Below are 21,094 nucleotides of genomic sequence, written 5' to 3'. Positions count from 1 at the left end.
TCACCGGAAGTGATACAGCGACACCTACCGGGTCGCGTGGCAGGCACAGTATTGTCTTTACACACCACGTTCGGTTAAAAAGTAACAAGATCGTGTCGCATATGTGTAGATGACATATATTTTTATTTGCAGACTTTGTCACCGTGAAAGCGAATTTAATGTCAAGTCATACCGTTAGATATGAGATATGACCTAAGCATGAATGTTACCCAGTTGATGTGAAACCAGGGAATTTTGATACTCTCAGGGAGACTGGGGGTCATTTTGTGTGAGTTTAATTGAGTATGAACCTTCATGGAGTGAGGGCCAAACTGTATGAACGTCGGACCTTGATATATCCAGTGTTCAGGTTCAAGTCTAATGATTTTCACGCGCTCTTCAACATTGTTGAGTTAGGAGATAAATATTTCGTTTTGTAAGATTTGCGTGATGTTATGCTGAATGGATGTACGGAAATTTCATTTGAACACGACGCCGTAATGGAACAATCAATGTTGACTGGCATTTCAAATGCCATTGTTGACGTAATAAAGGCAACACTGGTGACGTAATACAAACAACGTTGCTGACGTCATGTTTGATGACATCACAATAGTAATGACGTCACAACGTATGTCGTTGATGTCAGGTTGACCCTGGTCCACGACACCACCCATTTATCAATACAGAAGACATATTACTTCTTCACCACTGTGGAAAATAAAGAAATCATGAGCTAGGAAATCAAGCGCGATTATGACATTGGTGTATGTATCCTGAATTTACAATACATTTGTCATGCATTTCCTTGAGTGGGTGTGTCGAATAGATTTCACCAGAGACTTGATTTAACTGAGCAGTTGTCGGAAGATTAGTAAAATCACATGTAAAATCGTCATATTAAACCACCACACATCAATGTGTGCAAAACCAAATATGTTATAATAGAACTTGCCAGCCTACATTAAAAACAACAACTAAAAACCCCATCTTGAAACAGTATATTTTCTTTGTGGCAATTAATTTATGTTTTCAACAGTCTGAGACATAATTATTTTGTTCAAGCATTCTCGGGGACAATGTATTTTTTTAAAAACGGGTTTCGATTACAACGATAACTGTAATTTCCATGATTATATCCGGTGTTTCTTTGATACAAAGGTTTCTAAATGTCATTTAAAGATATCCCGTAAAATGATTGTTATTTTCAGTGTTATCGGGACAAACAATACATGACAATACGACACAAAATCCATGCGTATACTTGAATGTCGGAAGTCGAAAGTGTTTTTCTGGTCACTTATCTTGTAGTTGTATACACAGGACACAAATTTGTGTGATAAATAATTCTTTTATAAAATTGATATTCCATTTATTTATAGTATTATTACAATATTGATGAGCTTCAAGCACGCATGCACACAAACAACTGTCGGGCAGAATATAGAGTATAATTTTAAAATATCTTGGAGTAAACTATATATAAACGGATGAATATACTCCAAGTTTATATATTTACATTTTCACTGACAGCCACTGAAAAGATCCAATTAAATTTGACAACGATCAGATTACAATATATAAAGCTGAATTTGAATTTCACGTTTTGGTTTTAGTATTCTAAAATTCCAAGTTTATGTCCTATATTTGCACAGACTGTCCGCACCCGTTTACGAGTTGTCGGAATACGAGCACGAAGCCCGTACTTTGGCGTTATTTTACACCAACGTAATCGACTTCAGCAGCTGCAGTGGTGTCCCCAAAGTTTGTTTTACTGGCGCGCCCCGTTTCCTTCTTTAACGGAGAGATGAGCGGATTCGTGCGTATACCGTATATATCGTGTGTATGGTTATACCGGATGTTGCATACAGGAAGTCGACAGATTCGGTGAAGGTTGTGTAACGGTGTAGGGAGCCATCTCTTACGGGCGAAGAATAGATCTTATTCATGCCCGGACGGGCCTCAAAAGTACAAGAATCTGTACATTATTAAGTAAGTGTTTACCCAAATATAACATTTGTATACATATGACCACTTTCTAAATGTCATTGTGTGTTCATAGCTTTCGGCCATGGGAGCCGTGCCACTTTCCACTTGTCAGAGGGGTACACAAAGAATGTGATCTAGACTATCAGTTGTCGGACTTTCATTATAGTGGAAGCCTCGGTGGCTGAGTGGGTTAGGTCGCTGACTTTGTGTGCTGGCGATTAGGTGCCTCACTCTGGCAAAAGGTAGGAGAATCTGTACTTTACTGAGAAAGTGTTATCCCAAATATAACATTTATTACAGTTCTATAGCTAGTTTATTAACTGAAAAATATAAATAACAACGGACTTAAAATACAGCCTTGTCGAACATCATTGGATGTTGTAAAGCACTCCGTTCGTCCATCATTTACCTTAATACATGCGCTAACTGATCATCCCTTAGTAATAAGTAAATACATCCATTTTTCCTATTAACAAGGTCAAAAGCATTTTAAAAGTCAACGAATGCACATTTAAAGCGACCTCTGGTTTTGCACAAATATTCAGAACAAAGAGCTTGTAAAACAAACAAATTATCAACAGTAGAGTAGTTCCGTCGGAACCCTGCTTGAGACTAGGACAGTAAATCATTTACTTCCATCCATATTCTCCAACGATTTTCAGTGACTGACGTGAAGATTTTCCCCATAACATTAAGTAGTGAAATACCTCTATAATTACATGGTTTACAAGTTGACCCAGATTTATGCAATGAAATAATCATAATGATCATAATATCATAATGTTATTCCAAGATTCTGGAAACACACCTGTGTCTAAAATCTTATTAAGGAATAACTTCATGCAGAGGGTTCCGATGGTAGTTGAAGAGTTCCGGGGGTATCCCATCTTCTCCAGCAGACTTGCCCGTACCCATCTTCTCCAGCAGATTTGTCCGTACTCATCTTCTCCAGCAGACTTGCCCGTACTCATCTTCTCCAGCAGACTTGCCCGAACTAATCTTCTCCAGCAGACTTGCCCGTACCCATCTTCTCCAGCAGACTTGCCCGTATACTCATCTTCTCCAGCAGACTTGCCCGAACTAATCTTCTCCAGCAGACTTGCCCGTACCCCATCTTCTCCAGCAGACTTGCCCGTACTCATCTTTTCCAGCAGACTTGCCCGAACTAATCTTCTCCAACAGACTTGCCCGTACTCATCTTCTCCAACAGACTTGCCCGTACTCATCTTCTCCAGCAGACTTGCCCGTACTCATCTTCTCCAGCAGACTTGCCCGTACTCATCTTGTTCAGCAGACTTGCCCGTACTCATCTTCTCCAGCAGACTTGCCCGTACTCATCTTATCCAGCAGACTTGCCCGTACTCATCTTCTCCAGCAGACTTGCCCGTACCCATCTTCTCCAGCAGACTTGCCCGTACTCAGATTATTGATAACGTCCTTGAACCCTCTTTCAGTGATCTCACCTGACAGGAATTCCACCGAAATGGGTAAATCATTACAGTTAGCACATTCCTAAGGGAGCAGAAACTCCCCCACAACACAATGTCAGTTCTTTGTAAAGGATTAAGTAGATCTGTGAAAACCAGCTTGGAGATACATAACTTCTATGTGGACGTCTCTGCATGGCCCTTTTCACTGTCCTCCCTAACTGTTACCAATGATTATCACTGTGTTTAGCAGCGGTATTGGTGTCTTCATTAAGATGAAAGTCATAGTTAAGTTTCTTTTGGTTGCAACATTTCTTAATATACCTTTGGCTAATGTGTACTGCTTAATGTTTGAATCAATCTTGCAACTATATATATATTTATTCGTAAGTGTGTAATTCTCTGACTTCTAAAACCCGATCTTATCAAACCTCGGTGGCTGCTAGCTTTGTCTAGCTGTAGCTCCTACAGAAACAGCACCAGCTGGCGAAGCACGGTACAGTATGAGCGTGCATGGTGCAGCATTTACAATTTCATCTACCATCAATATTTATTTTTCAAACAACCGCTTTACAAATATCATTGCTGATATGTTTAACATAACGTGAAAACTGTTCTGGAGATGATATATTTTAGCAATATAGGATATATTAACAGAAACAGAATTTTCCTTGTAAAGTCCAACAGTAAGAATTTCCTTGAAACTCTCATTTCATGCAGGTCAGTGATCTGACTGTACGCTGAGAAACTGACAAATCTAAAACATTAGGAAATTGATTAACAACACTGCAACCAGTATAGGAGATAAAGGTAAAGGTATCAGAGCTATCCAATACAGATCTCCCAGTTACAGTATGTAAAACCAAATAGTTTACAGAAGTCTAATAAACGTCTACCATTTTTTCAAGAGTCAAGAGAATTTCTGACAAAACTAATCTGACTTGTAATCTTCATCAGTAGGTACATATTCAACACCACCATCCAAAATATGATCTAATTCACACAGTTCTATTGTTAAAATTGCCAGATACGACAAATGTACACGTAAAATGCTATTGGGAATCTACCGAAGCCCATTAGGACCACGAAATTATTATTTTTATCTTGAAAATTAAAGATGTCGTCTTAAAAAATCCACTTCTCATCTTTGAAATACAAGTTCTTATCTGGCAGCAGTGTCAGTTCAAAATAGAAAGTAAAGCACTGGGAAACAAGATAGTATAAGATAATTTTCAACTTTAGAACGTGAATTGTGAAGATAAGATCTTGAATTTTCAACTAAGTACCTTGAATTTCCAATATGATTATGAAATAGCATGACCCTTCCGGGCTTCCGTAGGGACCTCTCGTAACGATCGTTCGTCTCGTCTCTGTGTGTGGTCCGTGACATATTGTATTTAATTAAAAGATCTCTTTTTAATATTGGGAATACTTTCTTCATTATGTGGACTGTTCACTATGGGATAACTGAATATATTTATGATTCATAGCATTAACACATTTACACTGTCACGCTGTACTAACTGCGTATTGAATATCTAACGAAGGTATATTATTTCTTAGTATTGAAACATCCGAACGTGTTTAAACTATGAGACACCTGTCACCTGTTAACCAGGCATGTAGGTTTTGCGGAGGACATTTCCAAATATGAGACATCCGTTACAAAAAATTATGTCTGATCCAATTCTCTAACTTGACTTGTACCATATGTTACCGTGTTTTGTCAGGTGAACAATTGACCTGCTTTGCATGTGTTTGTGACGGGTGCCTACGGTGGGGCAGGATACGCTCACCTTTTCGCAAACACCTGCTATCATCACTATTTGATAGTGATTCATAAACACATGTTCACGATGAAGTCGGAATCGACACTGCTTTTAGCAGATGGTTCTTATGAATATGGAAGGGTTTTGTCGCTTGTATTTATAACGTTCAGTTTTCACTATGCTATTATAAGACTGGTAGAGATGGTGACGTCACTTCCGAAACGAAGACACGGTGGGGAGCCGGTCCACTATAGTCATCATGATAAACAGGGACGAAACCATTGAAGCAGAAAAGCAATTGCTTACATCTAAGACAACTCAATTTACCATCTTTGCAATACATTATTAATTCAAACTCTACACGGTCGAACATGATATATATTATCTGACTTGAAAATCAGAATATTTACGCACTGTAGGATTTTAATGTAAGATGGTTTGTGACGTAAGCAAACCGCGCTCTCACAATTATTTTCATTATAATCATAGGTCGGCTCGCGTTAAGATATGAAATTATAAATAACCATCACATACTACGAATGAACATGTAAAAACCCAAAAGAAATATTATGGATTCGTTTTAATGTTTAAATTTAATTTGTCATCAAAGATGTTTCTTGAATGAAAGTCGTAAATATGTTCGTGAAACACCTATATACGCTACTAACAACAGATTATAATAAATAAATTACTACTATTTGTCACAAATATAATCTAACATAAACGGTCCCAAAATGCTGAAAATAGTATTTATGAGCATCTATTTTATTTAATTTTCAAGGGGGCATGCCCCCAAAACCGGCTACTTCGCACCCTTGTGACATTGATTTTGTTTTCACTTCGCCTTGTTGCGGCCCTGATAGAAGGGACATATGATACACTGGGTAATCGAGGGTGGGGTACACCGTTTGAAGGTCATTGTTGGAGTGGCCTGGAGACAAACAATACTGAGCCCCGATAGTTGAATTCAAAGTATTAACCGTGTTGACATCATGTTAAAATGAATTATACATGAAATATGACAATAAGTGCTAAAGGGCCACAGCCGAAATAACCCTCGAAGAAGTTGTGTTCACACAATGTGGAGAGAATGTCAAGACATGCGATATAATGTCCACACGCTTAAAGGAGTCGGTAAGCCGTACCCCACTATTTAACACACATGCCTACTGGATGTGTGGGTGTAAATATTGACAAGACTATTAACATTGATGCCTTTATATTGTTAGAAGTACCATAGTTCAGAAACATTCAGATTACACGTGCGTGCGTGCGTATTGATACCTCGTAGTTCCGGAAACCCTGTGTTTTGGGACAAGTATTTTGGAAGCAAAAAAACGAATGCTATTTGGGGAATATATGTTTATATACATGAACATTAGTAATCTTCGTCACCCGGCCCATGTATATTGGACCCAAACGCCTGATATCGTTGTTACTGGCTTTGGGTGAATATGAGCGATTGATTTAACGCTCCTTTTAACAGTATTCCAGTTATATCACTGCGAGTCAGCTTGGTGTGGATAGAAAGCCCTAAGTTTTGTTTGCATGTATGTTTGTTCGTTTAACGCCGCTCTCTGCAATATTCCAGCTGTTTGACAGCGATCTGTTAATAATCGAGTCTGGACCAGACAATTCAGTGATTGATAATCATGAGTATCGATCCATGCATTCAGAGTGCCATGGGAATCCTTCAGCAATTATTACATAGAGATTTGTACTGGCATGTGTGTCAAACTGATTTTACGAAACGAGTATCGGAATTCTTGTATTTCCCGAGCTAGGGTCCATTTTTTTACCTCCAATTTCTTGAAAAAATTAAGTATTTTTAAAATAAATTGCATTTTTACCTTATAATTGGGCAGAAACCTAAGGACGAAGTACAAGGAGATTTTTTGTATTGTGTAGTTACAGTGTCACTGTGATTCCAGTTGATGGGATGGTGGTAAGCTCATGTATTTTTATTATCTGCCAAGACCTGCCCTGTCATTATTACCACAAGATCGAACATTTTATTAAATGGATTTTAGTGTGCTCTTCAAGTCTTAGATTTTCATTTTCTCGTAACTCCGAATGGGGTGGATCGTTATACTCGTATTTTACTGTGTACAGTTTTAGCTGTTTTAATATGTATGCACTGTTGTTTTATGTTTTGGATCTTAAAAGAATGTGAGGAGGTGAGACTTTAATGTATATGTCTGTCTGGGATGAAGTGACCCTGGTCTCTGTTGATGTGGTCGGCATCATTTTTTTGTGTGCGGATGGCTTCTGTAAAAGCTCTGATAGTGTTGCGTTTGAACAGGCGAGGACGATGGAGTAAAGGTGAACTGTCTTCATTCACACTAAAGCTTCTAAAATGCCACAGACATATAGGGAAGAAGCAGAAGAATTCACAGGGCGTGGGGTGTCTGACGCCGTCGAAGAGCAATTCAATACGTTAAGTCAAAAAGATATCACACCGCACCCTTGATCCGTTAGACCGGACGATTTCACTGTGAATGTTAGCTATATTGTACGGATAAACGGGGTGAAAAGACTGCACCATTTCAGAGATTGCCCCGCGTCTTCCCTCGTGATGTTGCTGGAATCTGCTAAACGCGGCGTAAAAAGATACTTGCATGCACTCACTGTCCTTGCTGACAACGCTATAAGGCTCTATCCCGAAACGCTATTACAGTATAATATAGAAGTTTTTCTCCATAAACTTCAGCTACCTTTAAATTGAAAAAAGGAGACCCTGAGAGATGTGAGATTCAGAATCTTCGGGAAATCTAGACTTGCTTCATTTAGGGTTATAACATTACAGTAAGGGCTGGGTGGAAGGGACAATACTATGGTTCGGGACTGTGATACAGACTACCCTCCGTATCGCGAAATACATTAACACGGACTGCAGAAATACATGAAACATGTTTGTGGATAACACTATCCCGTTTCAAGTGGAAAAAAAGCGTCATTCTAAATCTGACAACGTAGAAGATTTAATAGATGAAAATATTAATATTTGTATCAGTTTAAGCAACAGCTGGGCGCGCATGACAAGATGCGCGTGGTAATGGAAGTGTATAGTCGTCAGGAAGTGATCGTGTCTCACTAGACGGAATCCAGTACCTTCTCCCCGTCATCAGAGCATCTACTGTAACAAATAATCTAACAGACATCCCCTCATAAATTGTAACGGGATCTTGGATGTAATGGATCTTGCAACCAAGGCGATGTATCTTCTAAATCACGCAAATCACTGAATATTAAGATATTCAATCCGTTTCACATAGAAGACGTGCGTAAAGTAGCGTTTTACATATTAACTTACATATTAATAGGTCATTTCCCCAGGTGAAAAAGAACATTGTATGGAAATTCGGTGAACAGGTGATATTGTACACAATTGTAGGGCGCTAAATTTCAACCTGTTTCTCATCTGATAATAAACTACCGGGCAAAAGAAAGTATACACCCATGTTTAATGGTGGCTAAATATGACACAAACAAGGAATTGTGAATCGATGGTGATGTATTTGATACGGGTATCATAGTTGTGTTTTAGACCTTGAGTTTGCAGTGTTGTGGCGACTGTGCGGCGTTTTGATAACGTTTGTTATTTAAAATGTTTGTTAATTACTGGATTGTCTGGTCCAAACTCAATTATTTACAGACCGCTGAGTGCGGCGTTAAACAACAAACACAGATTCACAACCGAGTACCTCACAGAACCCCATTGGTGAAGCTGTGAAGAAACCGCATGATCTGATTGTTTCGACATGACTTCAAGGCGCCAAACTGATGACTTTATTCTCAGTAAATCAAGGAATAAACGCAAAAACGTGAACGTCCCTCGTACGCATTAATAGAATGGCGCATCTTTATCTATGTTAAAGAATGGGAGTTACTATCATCTTAGCGCTAAGATCGCTTTGTGCAAGTGGGCCCTGGACATACTCGAAAAAGACATGAAAATCATAACGCAGCAGCCAAAAATCAATGTGATTTAACGTTAGACTCTGTATATCTAACAAAGTACAGTGTCAAGGATGGCCATCCTTTATCTACACAGGTTGATTAAGCAGTCATGACAGCCCCGATCCCTTATGACAACGTTCTCTGGTCTTGGCAACCTTATCAACAAACAAAAAATTAACTGAAGGCCACATACTGCTCATTCAAATATAGTGAAAATGCATTCGTCACCACTCGCCCCTTTCCGTAACCTGCAAGAAGACGCTCTTCGGTTTGTCCCGGAATAACACGAGTTGGTCCATTCGTCACCAACGAATATAGCTGGAATACTGCTGAGTGTGGCGTTAAACAACAAACAAACAATGGTTGACGTAATATGTCAGTGTTGATGTAGCGTTCAGTGACACTGTCAGCTTCAGCTGAATAAGTAACTAATTATATTGTCATAAAGATTTTGCCAGTCTGTTGATCTACCACTAATGAAGGAAGAGTGTCGCAAAGTTTGATATCGGAACTGCCTCGGAGCATGGGTGACAGTAACGCATTGCGGTCCATCCTCGATTATCCAGTGTATTATTTCTCCATTCAATCAAGATATATACCACGGACCGATTCGCCACCTTAGCTTCGTCGTGGGGCCGGTTTGAACGACATGACGCTAAATATAGACGTCCAATCAAGTTATACATGTGACTGTTACCCAGCGAAAACACCAGTGTACTCGTCTCGACGTTTGCGTGCCGTCTGAAATGCAGCAGGAACGTCTTGAAGTTTAAAGCCTCGTCTTAGTACTCAGGAAACATCCTTTCTAGCTACAAATCATTCATAACAGTTTTTGTGATTTGTTAAATGACATCGAGGAATCGCTCGGATGAGGCCGAGAGTTTGATTGTTGTGGTATGCCGAAGATTCGTGACCAACTCGTCCCATTCCGGGACAAGCCTTGTAGGTTACGGAAACATGCGAGTGGTGATGAATGGTATGCCGAATCGCGTTCAGAAGAGGTATTTTTATCGGTTGTTGAGTTGAACCTCAAATTCGGTGCAGAGTTCGTGACTGAGTGAGAGATGGAGCTGGTGACGTCACTTCCAAAACGAAGTTATGGTGGCGAATGGATCATTAATGAATGAAGTTACAATACGCCGGATAATCGAGGGTGGTGTCATGTATTGCTTTTATTACAGCAATGAAGAGTCTATAGTCAATACGTGTTTCAGGGCTGTACTGTTTGAGTAGGTTTACCGTGTCTATTCGTATGGGCGAGTGTTTGGTTTAACGCGCGTTGAGCAGTATGTCAGTTATATCACGGCGTGTCAGCTTGATGTGGGAGGAAAGCCCGGTGATGCAGGTCTCAGACGTTTACCACCTTGGTGAAACCCACATGGACGGGTATGGTGCTGGCATACGTAGACACAATTGGGACGTCTAAGAGATGCGACTTTGCGCAACGAATTGTGACGCCTAAGGGACTGGTCATTTATTATACGGGAGGGGTGCAGTATATCTACAATTTTGATTGAAACTATGTCCATTTTGATTGAAATATGACTTTGGAGGTGGGTTGGTTTCGCTATAGAAAATAGCTTCTTTCAAAATAAGATTTGTTTGATTGTTAGGGATCAATTTACCACATGAGTCATTGAATAACGTACATCATTGAAAATACAATGAAAAAACTTTCTTATGATATATTACATGACCATGTTAAATAACTATACATGTATTAGGTTTTGATTTTGAAAACAGGTCGAATTGGCGGCCATCTTGAAATTCAAGATGGCCACCATAGAGGTTCATAGAAAAACTTGAAAATAATTTTGTTTCAAAAACTGTTACACGTATTGGGAGCTGGGGCATGAAAGGATTCATAAAAAAGGGTGTCGGCAAAATATGATACATTCCTAGGACCAATCTTACCCCCAACCCCCATACTAAATGGCCAGTCCCTTAGGCGACAGGGTCCCGATTCGTTGTTGACCACTTCCTTCATGAAGGAAAGCTGTAAAGTGTAAATAATCTGCAAAGTGTGCGCACCGGTTTTTACATTTATAACTCCATAAACACATAACATATCGAAATCAGTTCCTAAAAATAAATACATCGAACAATAATAACTTCACAGACTGCTTATTTAAACATGAACACACACAGAACTGTCGATAAAATATACGAAACCAGTGACATCGATCTTACTTATATTGTTTAAGCCAAATTTAAAAAACGTCAACGACTTTCGTCACTTTAGGCCTTTCTCCCATATTTACACAGACACGATCTTATTTAACTGAACTACCGTTCAAACTCATTAGAAGTAGATGCATGGAAAACTGCTTGTCTACCCATTTCAAAAAATGCTTTATTGGCAATGGCACGACCATAGATGTGAATTTAATAGAAAACGTGTTTCCGATTATATTCGACGCTTAACAAATTTTAAATTTCGCGCGCTGAAAAGTGGGCCGTGCAGTTTCGTAGTCACGTGATTTTGTATACCATCAAAATAACCGGAAGCACGCTGGCATTCCCGCGTCAGACAACAGATGTGAATGAAATAGAGAGTGGCTATATCAGCGGCGGAGAGTGCGGGATGGTCACAGTCGGCACGGCCTCATTGTCACAACAGTAACAACGTGCGTTTGTTTATCGCCGAATAACGCGGGATAGCAGTGAACGATCGCCAGTGTAGTATCATCATGGGGGAAGAATACGAAGAGGTCCCTGAAGTTGAAGTTGAGAATACTACCAGCCAAGGTGTTAAACTTAAAAAACAACTGGGACTTTTCAATGGAGTGGCTATTATTGTTGGAATTATCATCGGCAGCGGAATATTCGTGTCCCCCAAGGGGGTGTTATTGGAAGCAGGGTCCCTCGGCAGTTCTCTCATCATTTGGGGGTTGTGTGGTGTCATTTGTCTAATTGGTGCCATTTGTTATGCCGAGCTTGGAACAAGCATCTTAAAGTCTGGAGCTGATTATTCTTATATCTTTGAGGCGTTCGGTGACATGCCGGCATTTCTGTATCTCTGGGTTGCCATAGTTATTATCATTCCAACCGGCAACGCGATTACGGCAATGACTTTTGCGAACTATATTCTCCAGCCTGCGTTTCCAGATTGCGGGCCTCCGGACACTGCGGTCAGTCTACTGGCCGCGCTCTGTATCAGTAAGTTCATTTAATTACTTTGTATATTATTTAACCCCGACATACATATGTTCAAGGAGAGCGTTAGTTATACAAGATCGTCAATGTTTATAGGCTTTGTTGTTCGTTTCGTTGCCATTGCATCATCGTGCTTCCGTGTCCACGTGGGTAAAGCTGCACACAACGTTCGACAAGAGCGGTGCCTGTTTTCCTTTGATATTTTCAATACCTGCGCTGTAGGGAGTTTTATGGCTCACAATTGCGCGTGTTATAAACAAAATCTGAGCGCTAAAAATGCGGTTCAACAGGTGGTTGATCTATATCTTTACGAATCCCTTGAGAAAATGACCATGTTTGTAGCCCTCTGAATTTATCAGTGTATGCATGTGGATCTATTTAATTGTTCTCTCGGGGGGCAGGAAGTGGCGGTGACAGCTGGCTTTTTTTCTCTTTCTATATAGTAATAATATTGAACACTTACTTACATAGGTAATATACCATATACAATGGTAAGAAGTTTGCTATGTATGTTACCCTGGGTATACATCAAAGCTATTATTGAGATATAGAAATGGTACCATATGGAAGGATTCTGCTCTAATTGAGGTCTTCTCACATAAATTTTTTTTATCTGTTTTCTTGCATACTCAAAATAATCTGGGTTTCATTGATCAGTGATTTTACTTGAGAATATGAATATTGAAATTTTTTTAAAATTTAAAGTTTGATCATTGGTTTAAAAAACAATCATGGTGGACTTGACGTGCTTACTGTCAGTCATGGATGTTACGGCTATCACAGACAGATAAAAAATACATAAGTAGGGCTGGGTTGTGTCAAAATGTTTTACCGCTGTAGGTCACATGCTCATGATATCAATCACTGGATTGTCTGGTCCAGACTTGATTATTTACAGACCGTCGTCATATAGCTGGAATATTGCTGAGTGCGAAGTTACACACACACAAAAAAAATAGACATGCTAGTCTAATGAGACCATTTCTTTTAATTAAAATGAGTCATACGATTGAATAAAATAGATCAAAATGAAAGCTTGAAAAAGAACTCTGAATGTTGATCAAATACAATAACATTTCAGAAAAGTAATAAGCATAGATACATATTAAGAACTTGATGTTTGGATTACACCTTAACCATATTTAACATATTTATTATGAAAAGATAAATAGATCTATTTGTACATTATTTCTCTTTGTGAATTAAAATGCGTCGGGTATTTGAGTCATCTGTTAGTCACTAATCCTCAGCTGTCACCTTACGGCTTCATTCAGTGTGTAATTAGCCCAGCTGTAAATAGAATGGACTCTGGTAAGGAATAATTTAACCTACCAGCTTCGTCTCATCTACAGCCATATACGGTACTATATTGGCTCAGATCCCAGGAAATTACAACATCTGGAGGATGTGGTATTGTTTAGGCTTTACACTATGTACTAAATACTTGTTATTTTAGTTTGTCTGAATATTATATTTAATATTTGGTGCTAAAATAAACAAGATGAAAGCAATACTGAAAAGTAGAATCTATTGTTAATGGATTTCCGTATTTAAGGCGTTTTCTTGACCAGGAAATATCGTTTGGCCAGATTCAGAATGGTGCTTTCTACGTGCAGTTAATTATAAAGGGGGACTGGGGAAATATTTGGTCTGAGACTTAAAAACTGCGCCTCACTGTGTTTCAAAACAAATATATTTCTTAACATATTTCTTTTCTTATAAGCAGCAAAATCTCTGCACTTGTACACAGCAGAAGTAAATCAAAATTAACTTATCGTTTTTATTTCAACAAAATCAGTAATGGTACTCTTGTGTCATTGGATTTTGTGGTTCATCGATCACTTGATTGTCTGGTTTGTTTACAGGCTGTCTTATAGCAGGTTTCAGCTGTGCTGCGTCAGGCAATAAATACTTACTTTTTTATGCAAATTGTATGAATGGCGGGTGCTGCCGGTAGGGCAGGACATCCTTACCCTTTTTTGCAAACACCTGATATCATCACTGATTTTCAGTGGTCCATTCATATTATTTCCTCAGCTATTTGCCCTTCATGCCAACTGGAATCTGTTTCAGCAGAAAATCTAGGCTGGTTATTCTCTTGCCTTGACGGGGCACGGGTGGCCCAGTCGTCTAAGGCGCCGAGATTCGCTGTGCAGAGTTGTGTCCCTTGAGCACGCCAGAAACCTATGATTGTGGGTTCGAATCCCGGTTCGCCCCGATTATGTTTCTAGGTTTGTCAGCACCATACCCGTGCTCGTGGGTTTCACCGAAGTGGTAAATGTCTGAGACCTGCATCACTTCGGGCTTTCCTCCCACATTAAGCTGACACGCTGTGATATGACTGGAATACTGTTAAAAGCGGCGTTAAACCCAACTCACTCACTCACTCACTCTTGCTTTGACAATTTATTTTTACAATCGGTTTTCTCCCCAGCTATTTCCAACAAACTCTTCGCTTACTGAGCACCATCAAAGAATCTATTCATTTTCACTATTATCATGATGAACACAAACTGTTTGACGTTTGGGTATTAAGGAATTCTTCATGTTTTTCTGTTGTTGGAGGGAGTATGGTTTTACGCCGCTTTTAGCAATATCCCAGCAATTTCACGGCATGGGACAGAAATGGGCTTCACACATTGTACCCATGTTGGGAATCGAACCAAGGGACCGCTTTAACCAGTAGGCTCCCCAGCCGTCCCTCTGTTGGTGGAACACCATATCATCTGAGACAGATATTGCAATTAGAAGTAAACTCTTTCTTTATTAAAATGACAGTGAGTACAGTGGTTCAGTGAACAAGAGACATACCGTATTCGACGTAATAAGCGCCCTGCTCTAATAAACGCCCACGGCGATATTTGCTAATTTATTGGCAAGTGAACAATCCCAATTAGCATCCCTTCCGATTGATCAATGTACACAAGACATATTTATTCGTGTATAATACGCACTCGTGTGTTATATGCACCCTTAATTATGGGCAATTAAATTCTGGAAAAATATATATCTGTCGTATATAAACAGTTCAGACCGTCAGCATAAACTACAAAATTTATCTTTCAATTCTGGTTTTTTTCAGCCAAAATAATATTCTAATAAGAGCCCCCTATTTCTAATTTTGAGAGCGCCCTGGGCGCTTATTACGTTGAATACGGTACTTGTTTGTTTTTAGGGTTAAAGCTTGCAGCAACTCAATCACAATCCGTTACATAATTTTATTAATTACTAATATGATTTCAAGAAAGTGTTATTACAAGCAAAAAATTAAAATTCAAACAATCTATTCTTTTTTACACCACTGTTAATCCGACAGTCTTGCACTCCAACACATCTAATTTGCAACGAATTTATCTGAAATCACTCAATTTTCAGTCTTGTTAATCTGACACAGTGATCAACGTACTCCATGGTCTTCTGCCCACGAGTATACCGACAAATGTTTTCATGCAAGACGAGTTGGCTAGTAGATGCATTTTACATCGGCTGCAGAGATAAACTCACTAAACAATAAACAATTAATAATTAAAATAAACAAAACAGGAATAATCACATCTTTAGAATACCTCTATCTCATTACAAAATGATATGATATTGAATACGTCCTATTATAGGTATCACAATTGAGCATTAATGGCTTGGTGATTATTTTGTTTGACTCAAATGAGAAATGTGACATCTTGGTATATAATTATCCCATGCCATGGAGTGGGACGGGGATATAGGAATGGGTGCTGTCCGTTACCTTTCTTCTCTCCATCACATTTTGTTTCCTGAGCACAACTTAAAGACTTTCCAATATTTCTTGTTTCACTTTGCGCAGCTGTAAGTCCAGCCATGAAACTGGTGTGTTTCGTTTTTAAGGAATTTTGGACATGCATATTAAAGTCAGTTCTTATGAAATGATACATCAACAACAATAATTTTACAGACTGTTGATTCATTAAAAAAATGTCGACAGCGGTACGAAACTGGAGACATCATGCACAGGATTGATGCAACACAATCCCGCCACTTATTATCAGGAATTAATATTCCGTTTGTGGGTGAAGCTTTTCTTTTTTTTTCTTGGTAATCAATCAAATGCCACAGAATCACTTGCAAGGAATCGTGGAAAAATAAACTAATAGTATACACTAGTTATGTCCCAGATTTTTCTTCATTTTTCTTCATTTTACTTATATTCAACCAGAGAGTTGAAAAGTGGCGGAAATGTGTTTTAAAATTTCCATAATCATTATAATTGGTTGGTGGGTATGTAACAAAAAAAAGAAAAGTAACTACAATGTCTAAAATAATCTTTATTATTTGTAAGATGTACCAGCTGAAATCAACGGGTATTTATTTTCAACTCTTTGAACAAGTGACTGTTCCTGCTTGACTGGACGTTTATCCCTTTTTGTTCCCACCGTAAGTCCCTTGGAGATAGATAGTTTCCTATACGGCTGTTGACAACTATAAACCCATGTGGGGGTAATTTTACCTTGTTTGACAAGCCGGCCCAATTACCAGTGTTTAACTGCAGCATCTGACCTGAGCGCTGGGGCTTTCATGGTGGGAAACTAGTGTATCTGAGTTTTCATGGGACCTCTTCGATATCTTTTGCTTCTTTGGTAATGTACTTAGATTTATGGAATCACTAGAAAATACCGTCAACAAAATGTCATAGCTTTGTTTTCTGCATGAATCAAATTCAGGTAGTTATGACTGTCAATTCGCCAGGGAAATTAAATTTGCCTGCTGTTTTGTGAGCCACGCTGAACTGCACGAGTTGGCTGACCTCCAAGTTGAAATATGGCGCCATTGGGGACTTTATTTGAGTATGCCAAGTCAGGCTTCACATGGTTTAATAGCCGCTTGTAAGTGCACAACTCTGCATGTTGTGTATGTCCGAAGCATTACCTTACCCATTTCTGGTGTCCCCCGCCGTGCTGGAATATTGCTAAAAGCGGCGTGAAACCATACTCACTCACTCACTCATAACCTTACCCTGGTCAGTGGATCAGTGTGCTACCGGTTTTCATTGTCAGCTCCCTGGGGAGTATACGATACCTGTGAGGCGCTAGAAGGTTAACCGTCACATTACTCTCTCATCCTACGTGTGACACATTCACTTTGTGTGAACAGAGGCATATTTTGAACACTCTTGCCTAAGGAGACACAACAGCGGGACTGAAGCTCTGGAAACTCAGGCTTAGGAGCCAAACTGCCAAACACGATCACCCCTCAAAGGATTCTCCACGAACAAAGTCGCGTAACTTCGCCATGTTCACCTGATTTGTGACCTTTGTGAAGTACATAATAGCACCTTGACCTGTAGCGGGAGTTAACTGACCTCCACCTTGAAATATGGCGGCATTGGCTACATATAGTTTGACAAAATATTAAACATTCATATAAAATCAGTTGACAAGTTTCTTTATCAATATGAATAATTTGTTTATCGGTTTCCAAACATAGTCATGCATTTATTCAAACCATTTTTTGGTGTTAAATGCCAAACTCAGCAATATTCCAAATATGTGATGTCAGTCAGGAAATAATCAAGTTTGGACCAGACAATCCAGTGATAAAATTCATGTAAATCAATCCATGCAATTGGGATTGAGGCTTGTTCTGTCTTGTCTGTATCAGTCTAAGTTGTATTCCGTGGATCTGTGGTGTTGGAATACTTGCAGAATTGTCCTCTTGATGCAGAAACATATGTACCTATCTTGCAGAAAGTCAATTTTTGTGCAGAACTTGCACAGAATTTTTTATTCTGTGCGGAAATGTACAAAGCAAATTTTTAAGCTGGTCGTCACTATATTTAATTTGCATAGACCCACAACAGGACTACAGAAATGAACCATCACATGTGAATTACTTTTTTTGTATTTTGTGTTTATAAAATAATTTCAAACAGTTTTCTTAAATATTTGTTGAATGTTAAAATAACAAAAGAACATTTTGTGCGATTTGATTGTAGCTACTAGCTACATTTGAATTGGACTTGCATAAAATTTCTGCATGAGCTTAAAATTTGCATTGCCAAAAGTAGGTCAATGAACTGTCAATTCATAACAGATAACTGCAGTTGAAACAATACAGTGATGTCATATAGCTGTATTTTAGTTCATGTTAGTCAACAGCCCACATGGACAGAAGAGATCCTCATGCTTGTAGCTCCTCATGCGGTAATCTGACCGTGGTTGCTGTATCTCTTCACACACGATTTCACCTAACTTAATGAAAACAATATTAATTGAAAGTTTGAATAAAATAAATAAAATATATTACGAACACATGTCCAGATATACAATGAACACGTTTTAATAACAAGATAGTATAATGATGGTATTGAATTGCGTACTTCAGTTCGGTTTTGCAGACTGGTATTTCCGGTGTTATGTGCTTGAGGTGATCAGCTGATAATGTTATTTGAGATGAGGAAAAACATCTGTCAGTGTAAAACCTGAGCTTATTAAAAATGTAAGTACGTTTTGGGGAGCCATGCATTACAGTGCGCTATTACCAAGTTAGCGGTTTATTGAAAGGCACAATAGCGAGGAAAAGCTGTACTTGAGATTTGCGTTCCGTATCGTGGCGTATCGATAAATGGGCCCACATTTATAGTATATCGTACCGTGGGTCAAGTTTCGCGATGCATCGGAATATCGGTGTATCGTTTCACCCTTACAGACTGGGCAGATGATGGTCATCTGTCTCAATGAGCAGAAGAGATCTTCGTGCTTGTAGCCCCTGGTCTGCTGTATGTCAGACTGGGCAGATGTTGGTCAACTGTCTCAATGAGCAGAAGAGATCCTCATGGTTGTTGGTCATCTGTCTCAATGGGCAGAAGAGATCTTCGTGCTTGTAGCCCCTGGTCTGCTGTATGTCAGACTGGGCAGATGTTGGTCAACTGTCTCAATGAGCAGAAGAGATCCTCATGGTTGTTGGTCATCTGTCTCAATGGGCAGAAGAGATCTTCGTGCTTGTAGCCCCTGGTCTGCTGTATGTCAGACTGGGCAGATGTTGGTCAACTGTCTTAATGGGAAAAGAGATCCTCATGGTTGTTGGTCATCTGTCTCAATGGGCAGAAGAGATCTTCGTGCTTGTAGCCCCTGGTCTGCTGTATGTCAGACTGGGCAGATGTTGGTCAACTGTCTTAATGGGAAAAGAGATCCTCATGGTTGTTGGTCATCTGTCTCAATGGGCAGAAGAGATCTTCGTGCTTGTAGCCCCTGGTCTGCTGTATGTCAGACTGGGCAGATGTTGGTCAACTGTCTTAATGGGAAAAGAGATCCTCATGGTTGTTGGTCATCTGTCTCAATGGGCAGAAGAGATCTTCGTGCTTGTAGCCCCTGGTCTGCTGTATGTCAGACTGGGCAGATGTTGGTCAACTGTCTTAATGGGAAAAGAGATCCTCATGGTTGTTGGTCATCTGTCTCAATGGGCAGAAGAGATCCTCATGCTTGTAGCCCCTGGTCTGCTGTATGTCAGACTGGGCAGATGTTGGTCAACTGTCTCAATGGGGAGAAGAGATCCTCATGGTTGTTGGTCATCTGTCTCAATGGGGAGAAGAGATCCTCATGGTTGTAGCCCCTGGTCTGCTGTTTGTCAGTCTGGGCAGATGTTGGTCAACTGTCTCAATGGGAGAAGAGATCCTCATGGTTGTTGGTCATCTGTCTCAATGGGCAGAAGAGATCTTCGTGCTTGTAGCCCCTGGTCTGCTGTACGTCAGTCTGGGCAGATGTTGGTCAACTGTCTCAATGGGAGAAGAGATCCTCATGGTTGTTGGTCATCTGTCTCAATGGGCAGAAGAGATCTTCGTGCTTGTAGCCCCTGGTCTGCTGTATGTCAGACTGGGCAGATGTTGGTCAACTGTCTTAATGGGAAAAGAGATCCTCATGGTTGTTGGTCATCTGTCTCAATGGGGAGAAGAGATCCTCATGCTTGTAGCCCCTGGTCTGCTGTTTGTCAGTCTGAGGTGATGTTGGTCAACTGTCTCAATGGGGAGAAGAGATCCTCATGGTTGTAGCCCCTGGTCTGCTGTACGTCAGTCTGGGCAGATGTTGGTCAACTGTCTCAATGGGAGAAGAGATCCTCATGGTTGTAGCCCCTGGTCTGCTGTACGTCAGTCTGGGCAGATGTTGGTCAACTGTCTCAATGGGAGAAGAGATCCTCATGGTTGTAGCCCCTGGTCTGCTGTTTGTCAGTCTGGGCAGATGTTGGTCAACTGTCTCAATGGCAGAAGAGATCCTCATGGTTGTTGGTCATCTGTCTCAATGGGGAGAAGAGATCCTCATGGTTGTTGGTCAACTGTCTCAATGGGGAGAAGAGATCCTCATGGTTGTTGGTTACATTTTGTTACATCAGGGGTAGCTTTTGTGAAACTTGCCTTACAATATAAGCATACCGGTATATCATATATCATATATATAGTTCCCACAACCCTGGCTAGGAGGATGCAGTTTTGACATTTCCTACATATACACACTTGCAGTCATGTAAACAACAAAGAGCACGAAAAAATATCACCCAAGCACTGCTCATATTACAGTAATTCTGCAACATAGCAGTGTTGAGAAGAAAAGTCGCCCCACATAACCTTTTCTTTATATTAAGGTTTTTGGTTTTGTTTGATGTTTAACACTGCACTCAGCAATATTCCAGCTATATGATGGCGATATGTAAATAATCGAGTCTGAACCAGACAATCCAGTGATTGACATCATGAGCATCGATCCACAGCATTGTTGGACATGATGATATGCAGCGAGTCTGACCCCCCAATCCTGTTAGTCGCCTCTTACGACAAGGATAGTCACTATT

At 39.8% G+C, this 21,094-nt stretch overlaps 1 protein-coding gene across 1 annotated transcript in view; it reads left to right on the top strand.

The window, feature by feature from the left end:
- Window positions 1-11,657: 11,657 nt before the first annotated feature.
- The window catches only part of LOC139451064 (Y+L amino acid transporter 2-like), a 51,214-nt gene continuing 41,777 nt past the window's right edge, over window positions 11,658-21,094 (top strand). The window contains exon 1 of the mRNA XM_071232866.1: window positions 11,658-12,283. Within this exon, the coding sequence (XP_071088967.1) occupies window positions 11,815-12,283 (469 nt within the window). The 5' untranslated portion in view covers window positions 11,658-11,814. The remainder of the gene's footprint in view (window positions 12,284-21,094) is intronic.

Source organism: Haliotis cracherodii, unplaced genomic scaffold, assembly GCF_022045235.1.
Source record: "Haliotis cracherodii isolate W230 unplaced genomic scaffold, xgHalCrac1.p SCAF_10, whole genome shotgun sequence".
In the NCBI taxonomy this organism is placed as follows: Eukaryota; Metazoa; Mollusca; class Gastropoda; order Lepetellida; family Haliotidae; genus Haliotis; species Haliotis cracherodii.
This window is presented reverse-complemented; position numbering and strand designations above follow the sequence as displayed.